Source organism: Embiotoca jacksoni, unplaced genomic scaffold (genome assembly GCF_022577435.1).
Source record: "Embiotoca jacksoni isolate LCO1_2020_lvr unplaced genomic scaffold, fEmbJac1.0.p SCAF_19, whole genome shotgun sequence".
In the NCBI taxonomy this organism is placed as follows: domain Eukaryota; kingdom Metazoa; phylum Chordata; class Actinopteri; family Embiotocidae; genus Embiotoca; species Embiotoca jacksoni.
The window spans coordinates 9,282,973-9,308,323 of NW_027185329.1; the positions used below are offsets into that span (position 1 = coordinate 9,282,973).

A 25,351-nucleotide genomic window follows, 5' to 3' on the forward strand; every position below is an offset into this window, starting at 1 on the left:
TATAAGGGTTTTACAGTATTAGATGTGAATTGGCACTTATGGTACAGTGTAACCGGGAAATGTTAAACATGTTTATCATAATCACCTTGTAGTCACTACTAAAATTATATCGCAAGAGGTCAGACATTCATGATTTCTATACATTTTCTCTCTGTTGTTGGTGAACATTCAACCATGTGTTAATCTAAATATGTATGGTCCTAGTCCATTTATATAGTGAATGGGTTCACATTCATTCAAAAGTCGAGCCTGACTGGACCTCTTGGTACCCACTTAAAGGCCCCCGGAGGTCCCTGAACCCTACTTTTGCAACCCTCCGCTCTGCTCGTTGCAAGTAACACCCACTCCTCCTCCTCCTCCTCTGCGCAGCCTCCTCTTCATCCTCCCCTCATGCTCTCAGGAGTCCGCCACTGCCTGGGTTTCCCTTCTGCTTCAATAAGAGACTGCCTGAGTCCAGCTAAGAAGAAAGCTTACTTTAGAGAACTTCAAATTTAGTGGAATTAAAAACAAACAAAAAAACCTTCGCTTTAAAGAGTGGTTGAATGCTGCGTTCACAGACACGACGCGATTGGAATGAGAAGACGCGCAAAAAAGACGAATAATTCAGGTAAAACAATCGTTTTTTCTGCTTAATCCAGAGAAGACCACGCAGTATGATTTAAACTTATTTCATCCCCAGCTAATAAAGTTATTTTTTTCAGGATGCACTGGTCATTGGTCCGCAGTCTAGGCTTTCTTGTAAGTACCAATCTTCGGATTAGCATGTTCTCTCTTGTAGGATGTTTTATATTTGCCAACTTTTAGGCAGCAACGAGTTGTAGAACGCTTATATCCGATATATCGTGCCTCTAAACATTTCAAAAATATTTACTTTTGGTTGTTTTCTAAACAAATCTTACATTGCTAAAATGTAAATGTAATAAACTATTCTTTTATTAGCCTACTGTGTATTTCAATGGTCAGTGTCATTTATAGATGTTTTTGTATTATATTTGTGGACGTTTAAACATGTATTTTGAATGAGTTAGTAATCACCTGTGAAAGGTTACTATTTATCTAGATACTTGGAATTTCCCAGCTCATTGTTAAGCTATAATAATTTTTTTTGCAACTTTATCGAAAATAACTTCTGATTGGCCAGCCTCAATTAACATTATTGATGTAGCAAAATATATTTTTAACACCAAATCAAGAGGGCTTTTATTTTGAAACAAAGAGCTTTTACTTTGAAAAAGAGGAAATACAGGTGTTCTTATGCTCGTCATTATTTGCTCTAACCAGGACTGCAATATTATCTTACTAGTAAAGACCACTTTCCTCTGTTATTTCATACCTTGTTCTTATGTTTCAGGTTTGTTTTCACAGCTATATAGCAGGTGAGTCACTTTTTCTTTTCTTTAATTAAGCACCTGTCGCTTTGCTAACTTTAATGCAGTCGGTTCAAGGTGGTGGTTACACCAAGAGGTTAACCAAGCTAATCAGCCGAACTTGGTAAGTAACCTTAATAGAAAGCCAACGCATAGCTATAGAGGTCTCACTTGTCAAAGTGCTTTGAAGAGCAGTTATCCAAATTAGACATTTTCTTACTTGCTACTGGCGGTACCTCCTGAACTTTGGGTAATAAATTAATGAACAAAGTCAAGATTTCAGCTAAACGCAACCAAACTCTAAGACAGAACAGAAATACAAGTTTAATTCATTTTTTTGCAGCCCACTAAAACAGGCGCACACACACACAAAACAGATTTAAACAAAAAGCATACAGCAAAACACTTGGTAGATTTAACTTATCAGTCAGTCACAACAAAATCCAATAGCATCTTGGAAGAAAGCTTGTCTCCCTATCCTTGATACTCTAGTGCTTTGGCTTTCAGTCATGGAATCTAAAAACTCCCCCAAAAAATACACAAGCGCTTGTGGAGTTAATTGCACACAGTTTTGACAAGTGAAAGAGGAATGCCTGACAGTGAGACGGCCAGAAGTTTTTTTTTTTTTTTTTTTAACACCATCATTTGGAAGCTGGCTGGTTGTAAATATGAAATAAATGAGTGCAATGCAGCTGTGTCTTGCAGGTTATTCATATGTACATAAGTGGAGTTCTAACTGATTCAGAAGCACGGGACCAACCTCTAATAGTTGAATTGATAAAGTGCTTTGAAATTTTACATCATTTGGCGAGTGGTAGGTTATGAACTTGTGAATGGGAACCTGAAATTCTGTACATTCAAGAACATGTACTGTACATGGTAAAACATGTTAATTGAAATGGAGCAGTCTATCAAGCCTGTTCTCATAGATATAATCAATCATTTTATTTAAATTTAAACAGTGGCAATTCTATATTACTGGTTTTAGACCAGATGCCAGATCACTGTAATGGAAATGTAACGCCTCAGAATAGGATTAAAATGTCCCTGTGATATCAGAATCAAAATTGAAAGACAGTCAGCAGTTTAGGCCTGAATTTGATCAATTTTGTCTTGTACGGTTTGCTCCACCCACTCCTTCTTTTCTCTTTCTTTTGAACAGCTTTTACACTGGAAACCAGAGCCCAAACATATGATGAGTCCTACTATGAGTATGTGCCCGATCGCCTGCAATGGAAGAGCGCTGGGCAACTCTGCAGCCAGCGCTCTGGGGCCTTGGCTACTGTCTCTACTCCATTTGAGAACAAAGAGCTAACTAGCTTTTTAAAATCCTTGAACATCTCGCAGCCCGTGTGGATTGCCAGGAAAGTTGTGACACATCTGACAAGTAGGTTCAATGTGCAATTCGTTACACTCTATATTAACATATTTGCACAGTTCCTTTTTAAATAGTAGTCTCATTGTTTTTGTTGTCCAATACACATTTCCGCCTAATCACTCACTTAACAGAATGGTTATATAAAATGGGATGATGCTGCCACACAGCATTCTTTGCCAGTGACATTTTTTTCCCCCTATTGTTTACAATAGGACTGCAATGTGGAATTTTATGATTAGCTCGCATCTTTTCCAAAATTTGTGCCAGGATTTTTGCGTCATTGCGTCTTTCTTCTCTCTGTGTGTGTTGAAACCAAAGGTTCTTCCAAGACCCTGATTCTGGCTTTTACTGGGCGCTCGGACAGGAAGCATGCCCGTCTCTTGCACAAGTTCCCTTCCATGGGCTCAGTGACCGTTTGCACCCATCTCCGCTTCAATCTGAACTGCTTTGGAATTTCCACAATCTTCTCTTATTCCATCCAGTCATATATTAATGAGTTCCAGCTCCGTGCGAACCTGATCCAGGGCAAGCGTGTTCAGCTGGCTCTGCTGGTTCACGGTATTCATGGGCCTTACCAAGAAGCCTTCGATCATGACGACTCCTGGCACTCTGTGTGCGTTTCATGGAGCCAGAATGGTGGACGCTGGGCACTATATACTAATGGTCTTGTGGTTTCTCGGGGTGATGGCCTGAACGGTACTGACAGCATCGGCCCTGATGGCTTTTTCATTATCGGGCAGGAGCAGGACACCTTTGGAGGCTCATTTAAGACTGAGGAATCTTTCTCAGGGAACATCACGGAGCTGCACATTTGGGATCGTGTACTGAACAGCAGCGAAATATTCACCATGGAAAAGGAGTGCTCACCCATTTCCTCTGGGCTGGTGTTCAAGTGGAGTGAAGCTGCCATGGAAATAGAGTCCTCCCTTATGAAACTGCAGAGAGACAGCCCATGTCAAGGTACATTAGTTAGGATGCAACTGCAGGACAGGCGAAGAAGCTGAAGATTTGCCAAAATCTATGTCAAAGCTAATTTAATCACCAAGTACAGGCAATAGTTTACACTGTAAAAGACAGAAGATACTTCAATCTATCCCCATGGTCCAGTGGTATAGCTAAGCATTTGGTGTTTACAGTTTAGGTAGTTTGGCACAAGGGCTGGGTGGGGTTGCTATGCTGAAAAACAATCACATAGAGACCAATTGAAAGTCGTTCTTGAGTACGCACTTTTCAGTAACATGCCAAGATATGAGCTGGCCTGATGTTGTAAACTCCACCCATCTGGAATTCCAGACAGGATAAAATAAATGCAGTGAAAACATAGTAGATACTACTAGAAGCTAATTCTGTCCCATCTTCCTTTAAACAGTTATCCAACCATGATGCACTTCACACTGATGTCGACAGCTAAAAGGTCTTAAATACATAGAATAATAGGCTTTAACTATAAGTGTCACAGGAACTTCTATCAACTGTAATGGCAATAGTAAAACAGTTAAATAGTTACGGGATATGGTTACAGTGTAGTATTAACAGAGATAAGCAGGTAAATTATATCTTATAATTACAAAATATATTTTAAAACATGAGCTAAAAGTATAAATGCATGAGATTGCAAGAGCATTTCATTTGAAAGGATGAGCTGAGCATTTTGACTGAGTGCTATTTTGGCTTTTTCCTGATGCCTTCCAGATTTTTTTTTTTTTTTTTTTTTTTTTTTTTTTCCTCCAGATTTGTAGTTTCAGTACTGCAGGGTTTAAAAAGAACAACTAACTGCTGAGTTCCCTAATTTTATTGTATTGTAAATTTGTTAACCTGACCCTCAAATTTACGCTGGTACTTCTCTCCAGCACATAAATGCACCACACCGTCAGCTTTTCAAATCAAAGGCGTTTTCAGCTGAATTTTAATAAAAACATTAAAAAAAGAGGAACAATCACTGTGTTTACTATGATTAATTACCCGTATTACATAAGTTTATTACACATGAAAGTGTTCATACATTGCTTGTTTTAACTGAAAGCAGCAGCTGCTATGTAAAGTGATACTATTGGCCCCCACTGCTCTTGATCTTGTGCACCGCGTAGCTGTATACTGTAGGAAAATATAAAAATCAGTTTAGGTCTTAGTATTGGCAGATACTTTTAAAATGACTCAACTGGGGATCAGCAAAAAAGCTTGATCAGGATATCCCAAAGCCTCTCTGAAATTGTGCCATGCTTTGGCACACACACACACACACACACACACACACACACACACACACACACACACACACACACACTTTCCCTGCATTAAACACCAGTGGAAGATTGAAGGAATGAGGAAATCTCTTGCTCTCCCCCTCCAATGAATTGGGGAGATGATGACCGAGTTGTAATTGGCAAACAGTAAAGCTCCTGATGGTTCTTGTAAATGTTTTGTGAGTCACATCACTTTGAGTCCCACCCTTAGAAGCGGACTTCTCCCCTTATGTCATCATGATCCCCAGTGAGTAGTGGAAGTCCAAAAGCCCCACTCCCCCTTCTGGAACTGAACATGCACAAAGGATAGCACACTTACTTTCCTTCAATGATGTTCACTTCTTTTAAAGATTAACTTGAATACACAGTCAGGGTATGTACTCTAGCTGATGAAAGGACCTTAAAATAACTGGCAGTGCCTGCTTCCTTGTCAGACTCTTTAGATTAAACTGTCCCTTCCTTTTCCTGATTAGACAATTACAGACCTACAGTATCTGTCACACGACTCCTTAACTCTTATTTTATTATGTTATCTTAACTTCTTTTTAACATGTTGCGTAAACTGTCTTTGAGTACCTTGAAAAGCCCTCTATAAATGAAGGTTATTATTATTATTATTATTATAATAAATATTGGCCTCATGTTTAAAAGTACACCAATGTTTTTAACTAAAACAATACTTCCAATAGTTCATGATTGTGATTGTTTCATAACATTAACAGAGCATAAACAGTAATAATCACCAGGTGTCGTTTGCTGCAGAACAAATTAAAAGCTTAATGACAATAATGAGCAATGATGTTGCTGAAGTTGCTGTTCAAGGTTACTCTGTGTTATTTGACATGACCACAAGCTTATGATAACCATAACTAAGTAAGTTGCCTCAACTAGACCCTAATTTATGTGCTTATGATGCAAACCAGCAGGACAACAATTTTGAAAACACCTATTTGGGTGATTTTGAAAGGACAGCTCACTCTTTCGTGTGACTTGTTGGCTGGCGGAATGTTAGCTCACCAACTGTAGTGAGATAATGTTGAAGAAAAATAAACGAGGAACATTTAAAGATGATTCGATACAAGAATGTTATACTGTAAGTGAATCTGTGTATTTTTAACTTTATGTTGAAATGACACTGGCGACCTGTCCAGGGTGTACCCCGCTGTTGCCCAATGGCCAGCGGTAGGCTCCAGCTCCCCCGTTACCCTGTTAAGGATAAAGCGGGTATAGATGATGGATGGATTGATGTTGAAATGACATCATATTTTGGAAATCTTGTCCCTCTTTTATTTTTTTTTAACAATTTAACGTTATTCATAACTTTCACCATCTCCTTCTCCAGAGAACTTCACGGGATTAGCAGATTCATTGTTGGATTCCCTCCTGGATGGAAATCCTTTGCAGAATCAAACCATCTCCTTCGAGTTGTTACAGAGCCCCAATTCTGATGAGGATTGTGGCATCTTTGACCCCCTAATGGGGAGCTGTGGCCTTGCCAAGTGCAACTCACTCAGAGGGGCTGTCTGTCGGTTTAAGAAAGGTAATGCTATTATTTATAATGTCATTACATTTTAATATATGATGATTCTGTGACCATGACAACGCAGCCCTTACCAGAACATTGTCATGTTATTTAATACAATTTTCCCGTAATAATGAACTACCTTTGTGTCATGTTGGATTTCTGGATTGTTGTCGACATCGTGTCAACATAGGAAATGGTGTTGTAATAATGAAAATGTCCGAGGCTGTAATGGACTGCCTCATATTATGTCATATTTGTCGTCTGTGTCTCTGCAGAAGGGCTGGATGTTTTTAATTTACCAAAGACTTCATTCTTCAGCAGACTGAACATGGATCCTCTGACTAAACCTGTGAGTCAGGCAGTTTAGCTATGTGTAGAACATCATCACTTTAGTGGTACAGAATGATAAATTAACACGTACTCATCGATGTTAAGCAGCTCAACAACTGACCATAACACAGTACACATTGGCAGGGCAAAGAGTTAGACATTTCAGAACGAAGAATATAATTTTGGCTGCGTAGTGAAATACATGTGTAAGATATAGTTGTCGCCTTTCAAACAAACCTCGGATATTGATGTCTGACAGCAAATATGCAATTATTGGAATGACAAAAAAGTAAACTGCCGTCATCATTAAAAATCCAGTGATTTCATCCTGTCACTGGATGTTTGTTAGGACAAGGAGTTATAGAATCAGTAGCACTGCACTGCAATCACGCACCTGCATTTAAATATATTTCATAACCTCGACCTGTCCTTTCCACAGGTGATGGAGGAGCTTAGCGTCAACACCTCCTGGGACAGAGATCTGACCCTGCATCAGCACCTGACCCAGGCTGTTCTACACACAATGGAGGCCGGTGGCCCTCACCTCCTGACCCCGAGTGATGTTCTCTACCTCTCTCGGTTGATTGACGTGATTCCACGAGCTCGCTCTCAGTCTGCAGGAGCTAACGCAACAGAGGTCATGGTGTCCATTGCTACCAACTACGTAAACGTTGCAAGCTTGATGCTGGAGCCGCACATGGCGGCACAGTGGATGGGTCTGACGGAGGATGGGGTAAGGGCGTGACCCATGTGTATTTGTTTCTGCTGTGGTGATCCTTCCCCAATATTCTCTCAGGTTTAATTGATTTGCACAGTGTTTTTTTTTTTTTTTTTTTTACAAATTACCTAAAAAAAGAACTTGTTAAGTGTTTGTGAGAACCTTGTTTGTAACTCCTGCCCAACCTAACAGTTCCCCCTGGCTTTTCAAGGTCTGCCCCCATATTTATAGTGCATGTTTGATCCCACTTCCACGGATGACTTAAACAAACCACTCTCCAAGTATAACCGTTCTCTCACTTCCATCAATCTGCGTGACATTTTGCTATTTGGTCTGGACTTTTTGTGCAGGTCAGCGTCGGGCCATTTACTATTGTCAAGAGCATTGATGATGTCACAGAAGCTCTTGCAGACCTGCTGTCTGCTGAGGGAAGAGGCTTCACCCTTTCTACCAAAAACATAGGTGATAAAAACATCGTAAGATGCATCACATCTGTTTCTTCTTGAATGTACTGTATATTTTGCTATTCTGACTTCGTCATCTCCTTGTTTTTACAATACATCATTATTGATCCATTATTAGCTTTGTAACATAGATATAAAAATATTCTTGCATTTATACACACTTACAGTTTCTTTTTCTTTTTTTTTTGTATTGTGTTTTAACTGCCTCTGCTGTCTTTGCCATCAGATGTGTACATGAAGTTGCAGAAAGTGTCTCAAGACAGTTGTAATCAAGTCTTTAAGCCATCTGCAGTCGGCTCTCACAAGCCCAGCAGCAGTAGTCTTGATGAGTTGCTTATCCCTGACACTGAACTCCAGAGGATACACACACAAGGTAGGAAGCGCACACACACACACACACACACACCTGGGAAATACACTAGTCAGGAGACCAGTCTTAAGTAGGGGGGCCACACAATCAAATATTAATATGTAAAAATCCTACATAGACTTTCACATGGTTTAGTAGATTTACATGACGTGCACATGTACCAACACAAACTTCTTTCTTCTCCATTTACAAGCCACATTTAGAGGTATGAATATTTCTCCAAATCTGAAACACTATGCTGCTGAATAAACGCTTGCCTATTCATTATTTTCTGATTAAAAGAACAGTTATAAAGCACAAACTGTGCACAACTTTGAGCAAGTGGGTAAATAAAAGTAGGGCGCTGTCAGATATTAATAGGTGGAAGTTGTGTCTGAAGTGTTATAGTGCTGAAACTAAAATAATGCTCATTTTGTATCACTAAAGGATAAAAACAAAGCTGCTGTGCTTCTCCCCTTTGACTCAGGATATGAAGAAGTGATGTTCATTCATACTTTCTACAGCCATCTGAGTGAGCTCGTGTCTGGAGCAAAGGAGCCTGCACTGACTCACCAAGAGAAATTAAAAAGGTGGGTGTGTTATTTTCCACTGTAACGTTCTGACTATTCTGATATATAGTCATATTTTATAGGCATATTTTATTCTCACCTATTCTTGATTTCACTTGATTTTATTTCATTTCATTTGGATTTTGTATATTTTATACTAGTTCATCAGTTCAGGAAGTCACTTGTTAGGGCCATTTCAACCAAAGATTTGCACTGAGATTATTTGAAAATTGCAACTACTCACAATTCGTCAGCATGCAACACTCTGACAACTGCCAGATCACACCAAAGCAACAACATGAGACAGCAAGGCATCTCCATAGCAACAACTTTCTGTACTTCTGTCATACCTGCCGGCTTTTCTGGCTTTTTCGCAGCTGGATATAATATGTAGCTTCTTAAAAGATGAATGAGGAAAGTGGTAATGAGCTGCTTGCAACAGCTGAATTTCTCTTAGTGATTAAATGACAAAAACATAAAACAACGAGAGGGTTGAGAATTTAGAGCCGCCATTGCGGGGCTTCAGTGCAATACCCAAATTTGTGCTGTGAACTTAGCTTCACTGAAGTTTTTATATGTTTATGACCTTTATAAGACAGATGGAAGTGATAACTGTTGTCTGCCTTCCCAGAATTCTTCCAGGTCACCTATCATCTGCTGTCATATCAGCCACCGTCCGAGATGCCGTCACGGCTCAAACCATCCCTGTGGCCGTCCAGTACACCCTTTCCTCATCACACGTGGTACAGTCCATTATTTGATTGTTTAGCCCATGATATAGATTATATATGTTTGGACTTCATGATTGATCAGCCAGGGTTGGGCCAATTCCATGCTATTCTTTAATAAGCTCCTGTTCACAGTGAAGGGATAATCATATTACAGACTATTAGGTTTAAAGATGCTAATTTGGGTCTGCTGTTAATTAAATATGAAGATAGATACTTTTTGGAGTATCATTTTTTTTTTTAATGCAGTCAAAACATTTAGTTCTGTTTTGAAACTAAAATTCATGCTCATGTCAGATATTTTATAAAATGCAGCAATTCTTTTGGAATAGCAGCAGAGCATTGTATGTTTTTTCTTTTGATAAAAAAGTTGTTTCCCTTTTGATAAACTTAACAAAGTAACCATACAGAAATGTTCATATTTTAGCAAGCAGCACATGGTTGTTATCCACATTGCATTTAGCTGATTAGAGTCCAAGGTAATAGAAAGATAAATACAACAATGAGCCAAAACATTATGACCACTCACAGATGAAGTGAATAACATTGACTATCTCCGGCCTTCCAATTGTGTATGTCAAGGTCCTGGATATATTAGTTGAAAAATCAGTGGTCAGTCTTCATATTAAATGTGTTGGATGCAGGAGAAATGGAGAGGTGTAGAGAACTAAGCGACTTTGACAAGGGGAAAATCACCAGAAATGGTTTCTGTGGTGTTCCTGGTCAGCACGGGTGCAGACGGTAGAAGGTTTGAGGATGCACAGATGTGAAACCAAAACATACGAGGTGTTGGGGGATGTGCCGGTCAGCAGTTTCTCTAACTCATAACTTACAGTGCAGGATCTGCTGCTGCTGTCGTCGTGCCAGACACCACGGGGCACCTTCAGTAGTCTTGTTCAGCTCATTCCTTGGAGAGTCGTAGCTGTTTTGGTGGCATGCGAGGGACCAACAGCGTATGAGGCGGGATGGTCGTAATGTTTTGGCTCATCATCACAGGCAGAGAAAGAAAACAAGAACAAACATATGTTTCTGTTTCTAGGTGGAGTATTTGCAGAGAGTTACTCCTCTTTGTGCCTTTTGGAACTTCAGCCTGATGTAAGTTTGACCAACACTGATTGTGGTAAATGATGAATAGATATTTTGACGTATTTCTCTCTCTCCGTGCTGTAAATCTTTATCTTGAGCACAACAGTTAAATACAATAAATGTGCATACAGTATGATGTGTGTTATTCCAAAATGAGAAACCCTCAGACAGAAAGGATAGATAAAAAGCGAATTTTCACATTTAATTGTTCATAGTTAAAACTAAATATGTGTGAGTGCTTATGCGTTGTTTTTTTTTTATAGGCAAACCCATACCAGTAGCTGGTCCAGCGATGGCTGCACGGTGGTCTTTGTCGGCTCCGGTGTCACTTCCTGTCTGTGTAACCACACCACCAACTTTGCAGTGCTGATGAATTACCTGGAGTCGAAGGTAACTCGAGATGTTCAGTGATTCAGCTAAATCACTCACACTCAATACAAACTTGCTTATCGATCACATCTGGTCATTGTGTTGTTTTTTTTCTCGTGACAAAGAAAGGGAAATTATTACAAAGATTTACATCAAAATCTAAATCCAGGTTCTCTAACTGCGGATAGGATTTGCAGTATACTATGTCAACCAGCAGGGGTCACTCTCAGTGTGTCTATCATGTTGCAGAATAACTTGATAGAACTGTTCTGTCTACCCAAAGTACATGAAAGATGGCAAAATAAAGAGCAAAATTAACAGCAGCACTTTGATTTCTGTTTTTTTAAATTGTAGATTTTTGTTTTTTACCCGACGCAAATTTAGAAATTCTCTGTCTTTGAGAAGGCATCAGGTGGATCGCACCTGGGATTTTTCACACCTGGGATGACTTGCTTGTTAATCACTGAGCCACTGACCACGTCCTCCTCTCTTTTTCTCTATCTCCCACTCCCACCTTCCCTCCTCTGCCCCAGTGGAGTCCCGAGGAAGAGCTTATTTTGACCAAGCTGACGTTCATCGGCTCAGGCGCATCTCTGTGTGCGCTGGTGGTGACCTTGATGCTGTTCACTGTGCTGGAGTGAGTACCTGATTTTCCCATCCTGCTTATCTACTGTATGATGCAAACATAGCTTTCTGTCTTCTGTTTATAGCAGCCAACAGACACAGCTCACCCTCACTTCCCTTAAACACGTTCAGCATCACCCAAGTTTTTATATAAACTATCTCTTTTTTTTACACAAGTGCAGCTCCTAGAGTAGTAGTGGTTGTACTGCTTATATGTTACCTTTTGGACCATAGCAGTAGGTCAATTTAATCATTATGCGCATTTCTAGTAATGCAGCGGAGAAACTCCTGTAAAAATGAGTGATTAGTTATTGTATGCTGCATGTGTATATATATGAAAATTATTTTAAAAGTTAAATTCAAATCTATGTATTTTGTGTTCTTGAAAATACTAATAGCTTTTAATTTGGGCAAATTTCAAATTCAGTTGATTTCTGCTGAAGAAATGTTGCTTTGTGTATTCAACTGATTTAACTCTTCTAAAGGGCAAAGAAGCTCACATTATAGTACTATATATATATTAATGGTAGTACTAATGTGATATTAACAAAATTCAGGCATGTGTGTATTTTATTCAACTTGAAGTATCCCTAAAATAACCATAAGCACAAATTTGTACAATGACATGTTATAGGAAAGTCACCATTCTTCTGCCAGACACACTGAGATAACTAACAGGCAGTATAGCTGCTTGTCCACTTGTCCTGAAGCTTCAATTAGTATTGACTAGGGCTAATCCAGTAATTACTGTTGTCTACATGCGAGTCCACTCTGAAGGTTTATGGCGGCATTTTGCAGCCATTAATTAACATTATGGTCACTGAGGGATCACAATCAGCTGGAAGAGGAGCTGCCTGGACAATTTATGACTGTCCTAAAAACAGAGAGCGCAGCCATGCATTTCACACGCACGCTGGTGTATGATGCACAAAAGCATTGGTGTACTTAAATTCACACCCGACCGCAGACAAAGCAGAGGCGCGAAAGCAGAGGACACTTGGCTTCATGCCGTGAAATTATGGTGGTCTCGAGCAGTGCTGCAGACATGAAATGAGCCTAATAGGCTGAACCCATCAAGAGGTAATGAGAGGCTCTTCAGTTAATTTTCCTCTCAGCCTCCCAGCCTCTCTTTCAGTTATGTAGTGTAAACAATCTGAAATGGAAACATTTTAAAGACAGTTTGTTTTGTGTTTTTTTCTTTGCGGTTGTGCAACAGCCAGCACAAGCAGTGTTCTGTCTGTCTGTGTGATATTCTGTTGTTACCACTGCTGAGGGGAGAGATGGAAACAGGTGGACAGATGCTATTATTATTATGTTCATAAGAACTGGGTCTTAGACGAAGCGCTGAGTAGATGTCTCAAATCCATGTCTTTTTGTGATGCAATATCATTCTGCTACCCATTTGATGAATTTGTCATCAGAAAAGCAAACTAAATACTTTTTAGTTAATACAAAGCAATAACGCAACAATGCATGAAATGCATTGAGCAGCAGATGTATTTATATGTGCATCAAAAAAAAAAAATGTTCCATTTGGTTGAAGCAACAATGCTGGCAAAGCAGTCTGTATTCTTCTGTAATTTAATATACGAAATTCTGGCATTTTAATTTTAAATAAATAATGATTGATTATTAGTAATTACTGACAACAAATATAGTTTAGTGTTACCCATCCTGTTTTAAACAGGATTTGGTAGAGGTGGCCGCCTAATGTGTTATCTTTTAAAACTGAAGTTGAATCTTCTCAGTTAAATTTAATACAGCACAATAAGTCACATTTTCTTTTCAGGACTTTAAATAGGACAGGATAAGCCTTTTTCCCCCCCCCTCCATTTTTCAGTCCTCCAGCTGTTTTTTTGTGTGTTTTTTTCTTGTTTTCAGCTTTATATAAACCGCCTAATTACTGATGTTTTTATTTTCTGCAGCACCATGTAACATTACCTTTTTCTTGCTGTCATTTCTGTTATCACTGTTTTGTAAAACTGTCACTTCTAAACGTCTAAATGTCATTTGTGTTGTTTTTCCTCTTTATATCTGTAGCATCCCCAAATCTGATCGGACGGCCATCCATAAGAACCTATTCATCGCTCTGATCTGCGCTCAGGTGATTCTGCTCTGCAGCGGCTCTGCCATTCACAACAAGGTAAAAGCTTTCATTCACCATTGCATATGGTTTAATTTAGTCATACAACAGAGGAAGACTGGGGACAAAGGTGAATGAGGAAGTATGTCGAAGTGCCCCAGTGTGTCTGTTGTAGTTATTTGTTAACCAATGATGGAAACATTATTTTGAATTGTATCAGTCTTATCACACTGTGTGAAACATAGATGATCAATTTGAAGTTGCAAATGGCATCGCCTTATAAAATATTAAATAATTATATAAAATATTGGAATAGAGGCATTTTATGTTTGTCTTTTCGTTTTCACACAAAAATACTAAAACAATATGAACTAAATCAATATGAATCAAGATTTCAAAAGATTTTCAAAGATAACCAAAAATGTTATAATATCAATGTTGTACAAGCTTGAGTTTGCAAGATTAGGAAATTTCAAATTGCTGCCTAACTGAGCAGGAAGAACATTCCACTGTGATTTTAATAGCTGCTTTGAGATTAATGAGGTTTCAAATCCTAGTAAAACAAATGCTTTGCGGATGTGACACCAGTGACCACTACTGTTGTGTCCATCAGACAGAACGCATAGTTCTGTCTCTTAGTGGTCACTCAATGCCCTGCAGTTGGTTTGACCCCTGGTCCTTTGACCCCAGGTCATGTCAGATTGGGCTTTACACCTGGGGGCAGCTGGGCGACTGTTGGAAATTCATCAAATGGTTTCTTACATGCCGACTGACCATTAGGGAGGTAATTATTTTTAGGTCTTAACAAGTTTTTTTTTTTAACGCATTAACACACAATTTAGAGGTCTTCAGTATTTTGTATTTATATTGTACACTCACTGGCCACTTCATCAGTAAGTGTGTGTTAAAGCAAATATCTAATCAGCCAATCATGTGGGAGAAACCCAATGCATGCACACATGTAGACAAGTCAAGAGGAGGCTGCAGCGAGCATCAGAATGGGGAAGAAAGGTCATTTGAAGGACTTTGAACATGACATGGATGTTAGTTATATCAGAAACTTCTGATCTTCTGCAATTTTCACACACAACCAGCTCCACCCTTACAGAAAACCCACATGAATTTGCGTTTGCAAAAACACATCACATGTGACCACTTACACATGTGAAACATGGATTTTGGCCATGGGAAAATGTGCATTTGGATTGTTTTCATGGTGTAATGTGTGAAGCCTACGTAGATTCCAATTTTCCACATATTTTCCCCATGTTATCATATATTGCAACATGTGGTAAACGTGTCATACATGTGTTTTTTCTGTAAGTGCAAGGTTGACAGGGAATTATCTGAAAAAGAAAAAAAACATCACTGAGTGGCCGATCTCTGGCCAAGAGTGTCTTGTTGATGACCAAGGTCAGAGAATAATGGCCAGGCTGGTTCGAGCTGATAACAAGTCAACAGTAATTCAAATAACTGCTAGTTACATCCAAGGTTTGCAGAAGAATGTCTCAGGCACAATATGTCAAACATTGAAGCAGATGCGCTTCAGCAGCAGAGGACTACACCAGCTGCCACTCCTGTCAGCAGGAAACTGAGGCACAGGCTCACCAAAACTGGACAATGGAAGACTGGAAACGTGTTGCTGTGTCTTATGAGCCTCGATTTCTGCTGCAACATTCAGATGCTAGGGTGAGAATTGGGTGTAAACAACAGAAAGCATGGATCCATCCTCAAATCAACAATTCAACCTGCTACTGGCGGTGTTATGGTGTGGGCCATACTTCCTCGGCACACTTCTTAGTACCCATTTAGTTTCATTTAAACACCGCTGCCTCACTGAGTACTGTTGCCAACCATTTCCATCCCTTTGTGACCACAGTGTACTCATGTCCTAGTGCCTACTTTCAGCAGGATAACCCACCATGTTACAAAGCACAAATCATCTCATATTTGTCTCTGGAACATAACAATGAGTTGCCTGAACTCAAGCAATCTACAGACACCAGATCTTAATCCAGTAGATGTTGGTGGAACGGAGATTCGCATCATGAAGAAGCTGCTTACAAATGTGCAGCAACTGTGCAATATGTCATGAGCTAAAATCTCAGAAAACAGTTTCCGGCAACATGTTGAATTAATGCAACAAATAATTGTGGCTGATTTGGAGGAGACTAGGTGCGCAACCCGGTACTATTAAGGTTTACCTAATGAAGTGGCTGGTCAGTGTATATAAATAACATATTTCCAACATAATCCTTATTTTATACAAATGCTAAAATTGTTTACATTATTATGTTTTAATGATTTCCTTAACATAGAGTACATTTCTTAAATGCATGCATTAACATACGATCGTTTGTGAGTGGTGTAAACTGAATATTTGTCACCACTGTCACTCGAGATGATGTGCAGCGTGTTTGTGAACCCTTATATTTCTGCAGACATTTGACATAAAACATCAGCAGATGTTAACACAAGTCCTAAAGGTAGATGAAGACAAAAAAAAATGGGACAATATTATACTTAATGGGGAGAATGATCCAATATTACATAGATGTGAATCTTTGCTTTGAGTTTCTGGTGTGGCCACCACTGTAGTTGTTGTGCATATTTGTGTGTTTCAGGACAAATTTAATTAAAATTTGTTGTGGGTAATTGAAAAGCAAAATGGTTAACATCCACTCGACCATAAATTCTTAGTTGTACTCTTATAGCAGATTCTTGCATGTATGTGGAACACATACCAGTGTTTTAGAAACCCTGTGAAGAAAGAATTTCAATTTTCAGAAGTTGCATAGCTTATTTGATTGTTTACTGGTATGGCATGTTACTCCGGAGCTTCACCTTGAAATGTAACCTGTGCATCTGTCTGCATGTCTGTGCTGGTGTGTTTGAAGGTGGCGTGTACGCTCGTAGCGGCGCTGCTCCATCTCTTCTTCATGGCGGCATTTAGCTGGATGCTGGTGGAGGGACTGCTGCTCTGGAGCAAGGTGGTCGCGGTCAACCTCAGCGAGGAGCAACATATGAAGTATTATTATCTCATCGGTTGGGGTACAAATCATTCTTTTACACATCTTGTATTCTTGTACACTGCCTGTGCAGATTTTTTTTATTGTGGTGGATATTGATGCTAAATCTTAGAGGACATATTAAAATAAGGCATGTAAATGGGCAAATTCATATCAATGTTCTCTTGGCTTGACAGAAATCTGATGATGTAAAAAAAAATGTTTTCTTGTGTTTGTGGTTGTTTGCATCACAAAAGTGTTACTGACTGACCTTTTTTCCTTCCCTTCTGCTTTTTGCTCCCTTCACTTCCTAATTGTCTTTCCTGCTGTTTTATTTCTCTTCCTTTCCCCTTTTCCTCCTCCTCGGTTTCCCTTCCCCCCCCTCACTCCATTCAGGTCTGCCGGTGCTGATAGTCACCATCACACTTGCATCGGCCTCAGGCAAATACGCAGCCGACGGGTACTGTTGGCTCAGTGTCCAGAACGGCGTTATCTGGGGCTTCGCCGGGCCCGTCATCTTCATCATCATGGTCAGCAAATGAAATTATAATCCTATCATGTAGTCGTTTCAAAATACGAAATAGAGGACACATATAGCCATTGTTCAGTTGCGGTTCTGGTCTACAGAACTTAACATTGGGTTCGACTATGAAAGCTCTTGTAACCTATAGAATGGGAAATGTTTTGATGTTTCTGTTCCATGATAGTTTTTGCACAGCAGTTGTTTAGTACGTGTGGCTCTATATTGTCATGCTCTTCTTTCCTTCTCTGTCTTCACAATCTCCTTACACAAATATATCAATCTGCATTTCTATACTTCCTTTCTTTTTCTCTGCCCTGGTGTGATGTGTATTTTCTTGCGTCTCTTTCCTGCTAACCACTTAGCCTTTGTCTCCTCTCTGCACTCTCCTGTTTTTGTTTTCCAGGTAAATATCTTGGTACTGACCAGGGTGGTGGTCATCACCATCTCCACAGCCAAGAGGAGGTCCATCATGTTGGCCATGGGCACCAGTCCCGTGGAGCAAGCCTATGAGCAAATCAGGTACCAACCACAAGGAGGCACCATTTGTTCTCTTTTTAAAATGTAGTCAGCTGGGCGACAGGCCTTGAAACAGAGACGCAGGAGTGACTGGACGATTTTATAGCACATTAGTCATTTTAAAACATCCAGTTTTGTTCATCAAACAAGATGGCAATACATTTTGAGTGGATTCCATTAGTGATATTCATATTAAGGTCTTAAAGCGTTAACCACTTGAAATATTTTAGTGTCCATGTTTTAGATCTCTTATTGACATGTCTTTTTCATTTAGTTCCAATGGATTAACACTGTTATAACAAAGGTTATTCATAAAAATAAAAATTAGCAGCACTTTTACCTTATAATCACATTTATTAAACAATAATTCAATGATTTCAAGAATTTCTGGAGGTTTTTCCTCCTTCTAAAAAGGATGTTTTTGCTCATGTTGGAATTGTTGAATTATTGGATTTATCTCTGTAATAAAGTTCTGTTGTAAGGACCTTATCATGTTAAGTGGCCTGAGACGACTTATGTTGTGATTTGGTGCTATATATAGAAATTCAATTCAATGTAAGAATTTCTCTTGAAAATGTTTAAAATGATTTTTGTGATATATATTATTTAGTTAAAATTGTACATGGATAAATGTAATGTTTAACTTCTGCACATCTATATGCTCCTATAAATTCATGTAATACACTGGTTTACTTTGCTGGTCATTTAAAATGCTGGACAGATTGTTGACTCCAAACCAAAAGGTTATTTTTCAGACGCACTGTGATGTCCAAACAGAAACAATATCTTAAGCCCTATACCTGCTCTTTTTGCAACTTGTTTTAATTTTTTGCTTCCTTTATTTGGCTCTGTATCATCAGACCGAAATCTTGCTGCATGTGATGTATGAAATCATGTTAGTGGTTACGTGTTTTTTTTTCAACACCTCCACCCACTGGGGCTCACAGTAGGTGCTCTATGAAGGTTTTCAAAGCAGGCCTTGAACCGTTTGGCACCTCTGGGTGGCAGCCATCTCGGAAACTCAAACACATTCCTCCGCTGAATAAACTAGGGCTCGTTGCATTCCATGTCACACATACGAACACTCGGACAGTTGCGGTTTGGCAGTCACCTGAGTGGGAAGCTAATTTCACTCTAAACAGAATTAAGGTGGATTTAAGGTGGGAAGTTGTCATCCAATGAGCTTTCCTAGCCGCATAAAGTTGAATACGGAACAAGCAGCCTGCCAGAGCTGCTCAGTTTGGTCCAGAAAGAACTGAAAATGGGAGAAAAACAGAATTGAGCACAAGACAAACAGGGAGGCAGAATAACTTATAGGACATATTTGAATTGATTTGATCAGCTGAGATGTGAGTTCAGTTCCATCTGCCAGTCAGCTAGTTTAGAGTATTTATGGTGTGTGTGTGTGTGTGTGTGTGTTTGCCAATATTCATCAGTAAACTGTATGTGTACATGTTTCTGGGTGTGATTTCTTTTTGTGTGCACAGGGCTGCAGTGAAAGCAGTGTTGGTGTTGCTGCCTATCCTCGGACTGACGTGGCTGTGTGGCGTTTTGGTACCTTTCTCCATTGTCATGGCCTACATCTTCATCCTCCTCAACTCCTTACAGGTACACAAAAACACACATGCGCAGACACACAAATCTTAAAACTTAAACAACATTTGCAATATTTAACAAGATAAAATAATTACATGTTCTATTATGGAAGAGGCTCTGGGCTGATATGAATGCTTCCATGTGTAAGAGTGCCTTTTTTTTTTGTCTCAAAGCAGGAATAAATAAAAAAGAAACTATAAAAGCATATAGATAATTTAACAAATGTAAACATAATGGTGATGACACCTCTAAAATAGAAAAAATAAATATGCAAGATTGGAACGTATCATTACTGATCACTTTTGATACAAGGATTAGCAACTAGAGAAACAGGCCTAAACGACAAATTTTATATATATAATAATCTACTTATGATTTGTATTGTCAAAACAACTCACTGGATGTCAGAATTTTGCTGCCCACACATGATCTAAAACTGCCATCTATCTGTGTAATTAACTGGAATATATGTACGATGAAATAATGTCGCAGCTAAAACTTGTGAGCAACTTGAAAAAAAGTTTCTCGACTTCAAACAGCTTTTTCTCATCAATGAGCAACAGAAAGGTTTTCCATTATACATTGTAATTTTGCCCTTCTCACGTGGTGAGGGTACACAGACTGTCAAGGCTTTTATTTGTCAGTGACAAGGCTGAGGCAGAAAGGGGAAAAAAGAGCCTCGGTCTGGCTTGTGTTAAGCAGGTGCTTCATTTTAACAAGGAAAGTGGATTTGTATTGTTTGTTTGATTATTTCTGCTTTATGTATTCAGAGGTCAGCATTATTGTTGTTTGTGGCTCATAAATGTTGGTTTTATGCTTTTAGTCCTGAAATTGTGAGGTTCGTTTTGTCACAAACTTTTGAGAAATAACTACTTTTTACTACTGTATAAAGTATATAATCTAATTATAACCAATTTAACCATGAGCAGTGCACCTGCATGCATCCCCGCTCCATTTGAAAATGGTCACAACTTGCAATATGAATTATTGGATTTCACATGGAGTAATAGCTGTGTAGCATTATTTTCCGCTGCAGTGATCACGGAGGAGGCTTGGATGAAATCATGTAATTCTCTCAGTGCAGCAGACGGCCTCATGGTACCCAGCTTCCCCGGCATCTCTACATCTGCTGCTCGATCTGTAGTCGTCTTTTAATCAGCTGTATCTTTAATTGAGCTGTATATTTAACGAGAAAATCAATAGAGGTTTTAGCTGCAGTCTGATCATTAAGTTAGGCCTCTTGGTTACCATAAATAGCTTCTGTTTCTCCCTCATATCTAATTATATTTTTTTCCATGTCGACAGTAATTAATACAGAAGGTTTTTCTGGGCTCTTATTATACCGCTGCACTGCTTCACATGTTAATGCGTAGTATGGATTTCTATTATGTTTCATGCATCTGTCTCTCTGCCTCTGTCCAATCAGATGTCCACCTGTCAGTCTGCAGTCTTTCTCTTCGTCTGCCCACCTCTTTTGGTCTGTTGCATTTCTGTTCTTCTGTCTTTCTGGGAAGGTTCTAGACTCTTGCAGGCTTGTAATTCCAGATATGTTGATTAATCCTTTAGTTAATTTGATGAGCAAAGTTTTTGTCCCATGCAAAAAAAACCTTGTTTTTGCATTCTGCATCTGAATAAATTTCCAGAATTAACATCACCCATAGTTTTTTGTTCCAGTAAATTAACATGTGCACAGGAAAGTGGAGCGCCCTTATGTTGGCAGACTATTGCTGGACACTAAACAGAGATGTTCCTGAGGCCAAATATAAGCTTGTATATTTTAGAAGTATGTTTGCACATATTTTACATGTAACAACATGTAACAACACAACTATGAATAAGTGATTCACACTCATGTCCACTGCATTTGTGGAGATGTATAAAGCCAGGTGATATCTATGTGATTTTATTTTTAAACCAAACAATAATAGTATACATTGTCGTTGCTTCTGTTGTGTGAAATGGAACAAATTAAGGGCAAAAGATTCAGCCTTATGCGCAAACTACCAATGTCCTCGCAATTTCCCAATAATCTGATTATTATACATGATACAGACAGCTTGTCTCAGCTCTATAAAGTTTAACAGAAGTTATTGCAGTCACAATTCTGCCATATCACATATTGCAAATAAAGTTAGAAAGATAGTGATGATGCTTGACAGTGCTTGGCCTGGTCATCTCTTCTCTTCTCAGCTCCAGTTTCCTTTTTCTGCCTCTTTCCCTTGCAACTCTGATTACATGCAGTACCTATTCTATTATATAATTTGGCCACATATGATACACAGGGCAAGAAGATCATTTAACATGTTTTTTGTGTGGTGCATGTTTGTGTGCCCGTGTGTGTGTTTATTATTTGTGTTGATGGAATTTTTGGGTATCAAAGGGAGGCGCCTGATAATAACCAGCTGCTCTGCCTTAATAGAGCCATAGTGAGTCTTTCAAAAGCCTCAGCAGTTCAGGACACAGCAGGAGCTCTACCAGGCTGCAAGCTGCTCTGTTGACCCCGCTGCTCTCACTGTGGCACTTAAAGTGGTAATCCTCAAGATTATTTGTTAGGGGAGAATTTTAATACATCCTTGGGTAAAGTGCATATTTCTTCACACTGGCTGTGTCGCCATTCAATCATTAAGATCGTGTGGGCCTGGCTGTCACATTCCTTTTTGATTTGATGTAGCTGTGACATTTCTGTAGGTGGCCCTTTGTCTTCTGGCTGTTCAGCCATAATAGTGACAGCATGCTTGTAATTGCAATATCCTTTTCAGCTCTTCCTCTGCAAAGTGGAAATGTTAAACACAAATTCATGTGTTGCTGACGCCTTATAAAAAGGTCAACGAGGCAACATGCTCAATAGAAGGAGAAATATAGATTTAAAACAGGTTTGAATATGCTTTTCTTGCTGTTGTAGGAGCAGCATTTATAACTAAATGTGCTGTTCATTTTTGCTTTTTAATTTTCTTTGTTGATTAAACTGGAAGTCAGAAAACCTGGACGGGAAAGGCAGTCTGGACATGATTTTTAGCCTTGCTTACAGCATGGCTCTTGGAGTGGCAATGCTGGTCTGTCTGCTTCTCGGTCACTTTTTGGTCCAGATTTAAATATCCTGGCAACTACTGAATGCATTTTCATGATATTTTTTTATAGAAATTCTCCAGAGAATGAAGCCTTTTGATTTAGGTGACCCCTTGAGTATTCCTCCAGTGGCAGCATTAGGTTGACATCTCAGTATCGTCATTATTAGATGGATTGCCATGAAGTTTGCTGCAGATAGCGGGGTTTAGATCCTCTTACATTTTCCTTTAGTACCGCCCACAGGTCAAAATATCTCAAAATGGTAAATTTTGGGCAGATATTCCTGGATCACAGAGGATGTCTCCTACTGACTGTGGTGATTCCCTGCCTTTTGCATTAGCACAACCAGCAGGTTAATATTTTAGGTTCGTGTTGGTTCTCCACAGGAGGAATTGTAAAAGCTTTGATCCCTTTGTACCATAATCTGGTCAAAATTACTGTATGTCCAATACTTTGTTTTCTGATGAAAGTAGAACTTTTTTTTTGACTTTGTTAGATAAGATTAGCAATTGTTACCAATCTAACATGCGAAACTAAGATGATGAACATACATTTTAAACCTCAAAGTGTTAGCATTATCCTCGTGAGTATGTTAGCCTGCTGATGTAAGGATTTAACTCATAGCTTTGCGTGGCTTTACTCCAGCCTCACAGGGCTGTTAGCGAGTCTGTAGTCCCATAGTCTCGCTGGAATGTTTGCCATCATCTCCTTTTCCTTCATTATCCCTCTACTATGTTAATTATATCCCGTGTTTCAGTGAACCACTATCGTCGTGTAGTGCTCTCTTCGCTGTCATTGATCTCTTCGGTAGGGAGAGTACAGTAGAACATATTAACACCAAGGTGGGTACTCATAAAGATGATGGAATGTGTGAAACTCTAAAAATGATGCATGCAGAACCTGAGCTGGTAGGGAAGAGATAAAAATAATAAAATAAAAAGGAGCTGCTCAAGTTTTTTAGGAAATCGTTTTTTATTTGCAGCTGTTGTATTTTCAATGGGGCCAGCCAAAGCAACATAAAGCTTAAGCGGCAAGCCTTTACTGTTAAATCAATAAAACAGATAATGTTGACAAGCCTTTTTCATTGCTCTCCCTCATGCCCTCCTCGCTCCTCTTCTTCCTCCTCCACCCTGACAACGCTGTCTGAAGTATCTCTGCTGTTGCTGTTATTTCTCCCAATACAGACCTGAGCAGGCCATTATGAGCAAACATACAGCAGCCCTGGCTTAAATGTTTATCTGCTGCACTGACCTCTGCAGCCGGAGCTTTGGATTTTTACTTGTGTATGCTGCGCTTGAGTGAAAGTAGCATGCAGGACATACTGTATCTGTGACATCATTAGGCGTCACTTGCAACCTTTCATCACTGATGTGTAGACGTTTTTTTTAAGTTGTTTAACTTTTTGCTCTGACAAAACAAGAAGACAGTGGAGTGTGCTTGCTTTTTTTCCTGACCGGACTGCTTCACATGTTGCAGGACCTTATTTGCTAAGTTAAGCGACAAGTTGATATTTGAAATTTTAAAGATTTTTGCCAAACTCATATGGAGTAACATTAAAAATGTAAACTACACTGTGTTTATCAAGAGGTGGTGAACATCAAAGTTTTTTTTTTTTTAGAATGCTTTTACATAAACAACAAACAAAATGTATGTATATAGTCTGCATTGTGCAGCATCAATGTGTTTGCTTGAGTTTCGAGCGGGTATGATGCTCCCCTAAGTCGATTGTAAGTTCCTACTCTGAGTCAGTAGTTTTTATGAACATCTTCACCATAAATACAGACATGCCTCATCTGCTTCCTTATCAAGCTCGAGATAAATAGCATGGCGTGCACTGTGTGTGTGTGTGTGTGTGTGTGTGTGTGTGTGTGTGTGTGTGTGTGTGTGTGTGTGTGTGTGTGTGTGTGTGAGAAGGAGAGAGAAAGGGGGACCGGGGGCTATTTGGTTAGCCCATAAATTGCTCCTCCCTCTGTCATCCAATCTCTGTGCAATGTCATTCAAACCCCCGCACTATCCATTACCTGGGTATAATAGACTCCTGGCCATGCAGTGTCCATCTTATTATTAGCCCATAACTTTAAACTATCAATAACTTTGAGCTGCAGAGAGAGACGGGGTGGGGTGGGGAGAAAGCAGGGGAGGGAGAAGAGGGAGAAAACAAAGTAGAGAGGTGAGGGAAGTTAGGGAGTTGGAAAGAAAATGTTAGGGTAACGGTCGTCCTCTGCAAGTCGTTGAGAGTGTATGAAGTCCCCCGTGGTGTGTTTTGATGACTTTACAGGGAAGGTATTTTTCAATAATGTATCCTTTTATTTCTGTTATGTCGCTTTGCTTCCTGTGGAGGGCAGCCCTGTGCCTTGTCATTACAGTGCAAATATATAGAGAAATCAATGAGAGAATTTATCTGAGCTGTTTCATTCATATCACATTAAGGTCTTTTATGTCCCAGGAGCTGATGACAACAACATATTCGGTTTCCTTGTGAAATGAACAGACTAACAAGTGCTAATGAGATTTTACAGGCATTCAGCAAAGTTTTGGAAGTGAAATTTATCACGTCACTCAGGGTTAAAGATGACTTCAGAGAAGAAATACTGTTCAGGTCCAGGAAGAAAGCAGTAATCATATAATAGGTTGGTTTTGTCAAATAGTTAATCCTTGTAATTATTTTACGCTCCAACTGAAAGTCCCACCTCCTAAATGTACAAACAGCCTATTGTTTGTGAAGTACATATATATTATTATATGTTACTATATTATATATAGTATTACATATTGTATTAATACATTGTGTAATTTCCATAAGGCTGTT

At 39.2% G+C, this 25,351-nt stretch overlaps 1 protein-coding gene across 1 annotated transcript in view; it reads left to right on the top strand.

The window, feature by feature from the left end:
* Positions 1-589: 589 nt before the first annotated feature.
* Positions 590-25,351, top strand: part of LOC138200594 (adhesion G protein-coupled receptor D2) — a 91,455-nt gene continuing 66,693 nt past the window's right edge. Inside the window, exons 1-20 of the mRNA XM_069153405.1 lie at positions 590-607; positions 702-738; positions 1,352-1,376; positions 2,530-2,754; positions 3,064-3,705; positions 6,331-6,528; positions 6,792-6,862; positions 7,283-7,576; positions 7,912-8,023; positions 8,252-8,398; positions 8,862-8,964; positions 9,575-9,686; positions 10,711-10,766; positions 11,021-11,147; positions 11,660-11,763; positions 13,791-13,893; positions 16,731-16,884; positions 17,238-17,371; positions 17,768-17,883; positions 19,368-19,488. Of these exons, the coding sequence (XP_069009506.1) occupies positions 703-738; positions 1,352-1,376; positions 2,530-2,754; positions 3,064-3,705; positions 6,331-6,528; positions 6,792-6,862; positions 7,283-7,576; positions 7,912-8,023; positions 8,252-8,398; positions 8,862-8,964; positions 9,575-9,686; positions 10,711-10,766; positions 11,021-11,147; positions 11,660-11,763; positions 13,791-13,893; positions 16,731-16,884; positions 17,238-17,371; positions 17,768-17,883; positions 19,368-19,488 (2,880 nt within the window). The 5' untranslated portion in view covers positions 590-607; position 702. The remainder of the gene's footprint in view (positions 608-701; positions 739-1,351; positions 1,377-2,529; positions 2,755-3,063; positions 3,706-6,330; positions 6,529-6,791; positions 6,863-7,282; positions 7,577-7,911; positions 8,024-8,251; positions 8,399-8,861; positions 8,965-9,574; positions 9,687-10,710; positions 10,767-11,020; positions 11,148-11,659; positions 11,764-13,790; positions 13,894-16,730; positions 16,885-17,237; positions 17,372-17,767; positions 17,884-19,367; positions 19,489-25,351) is intronic.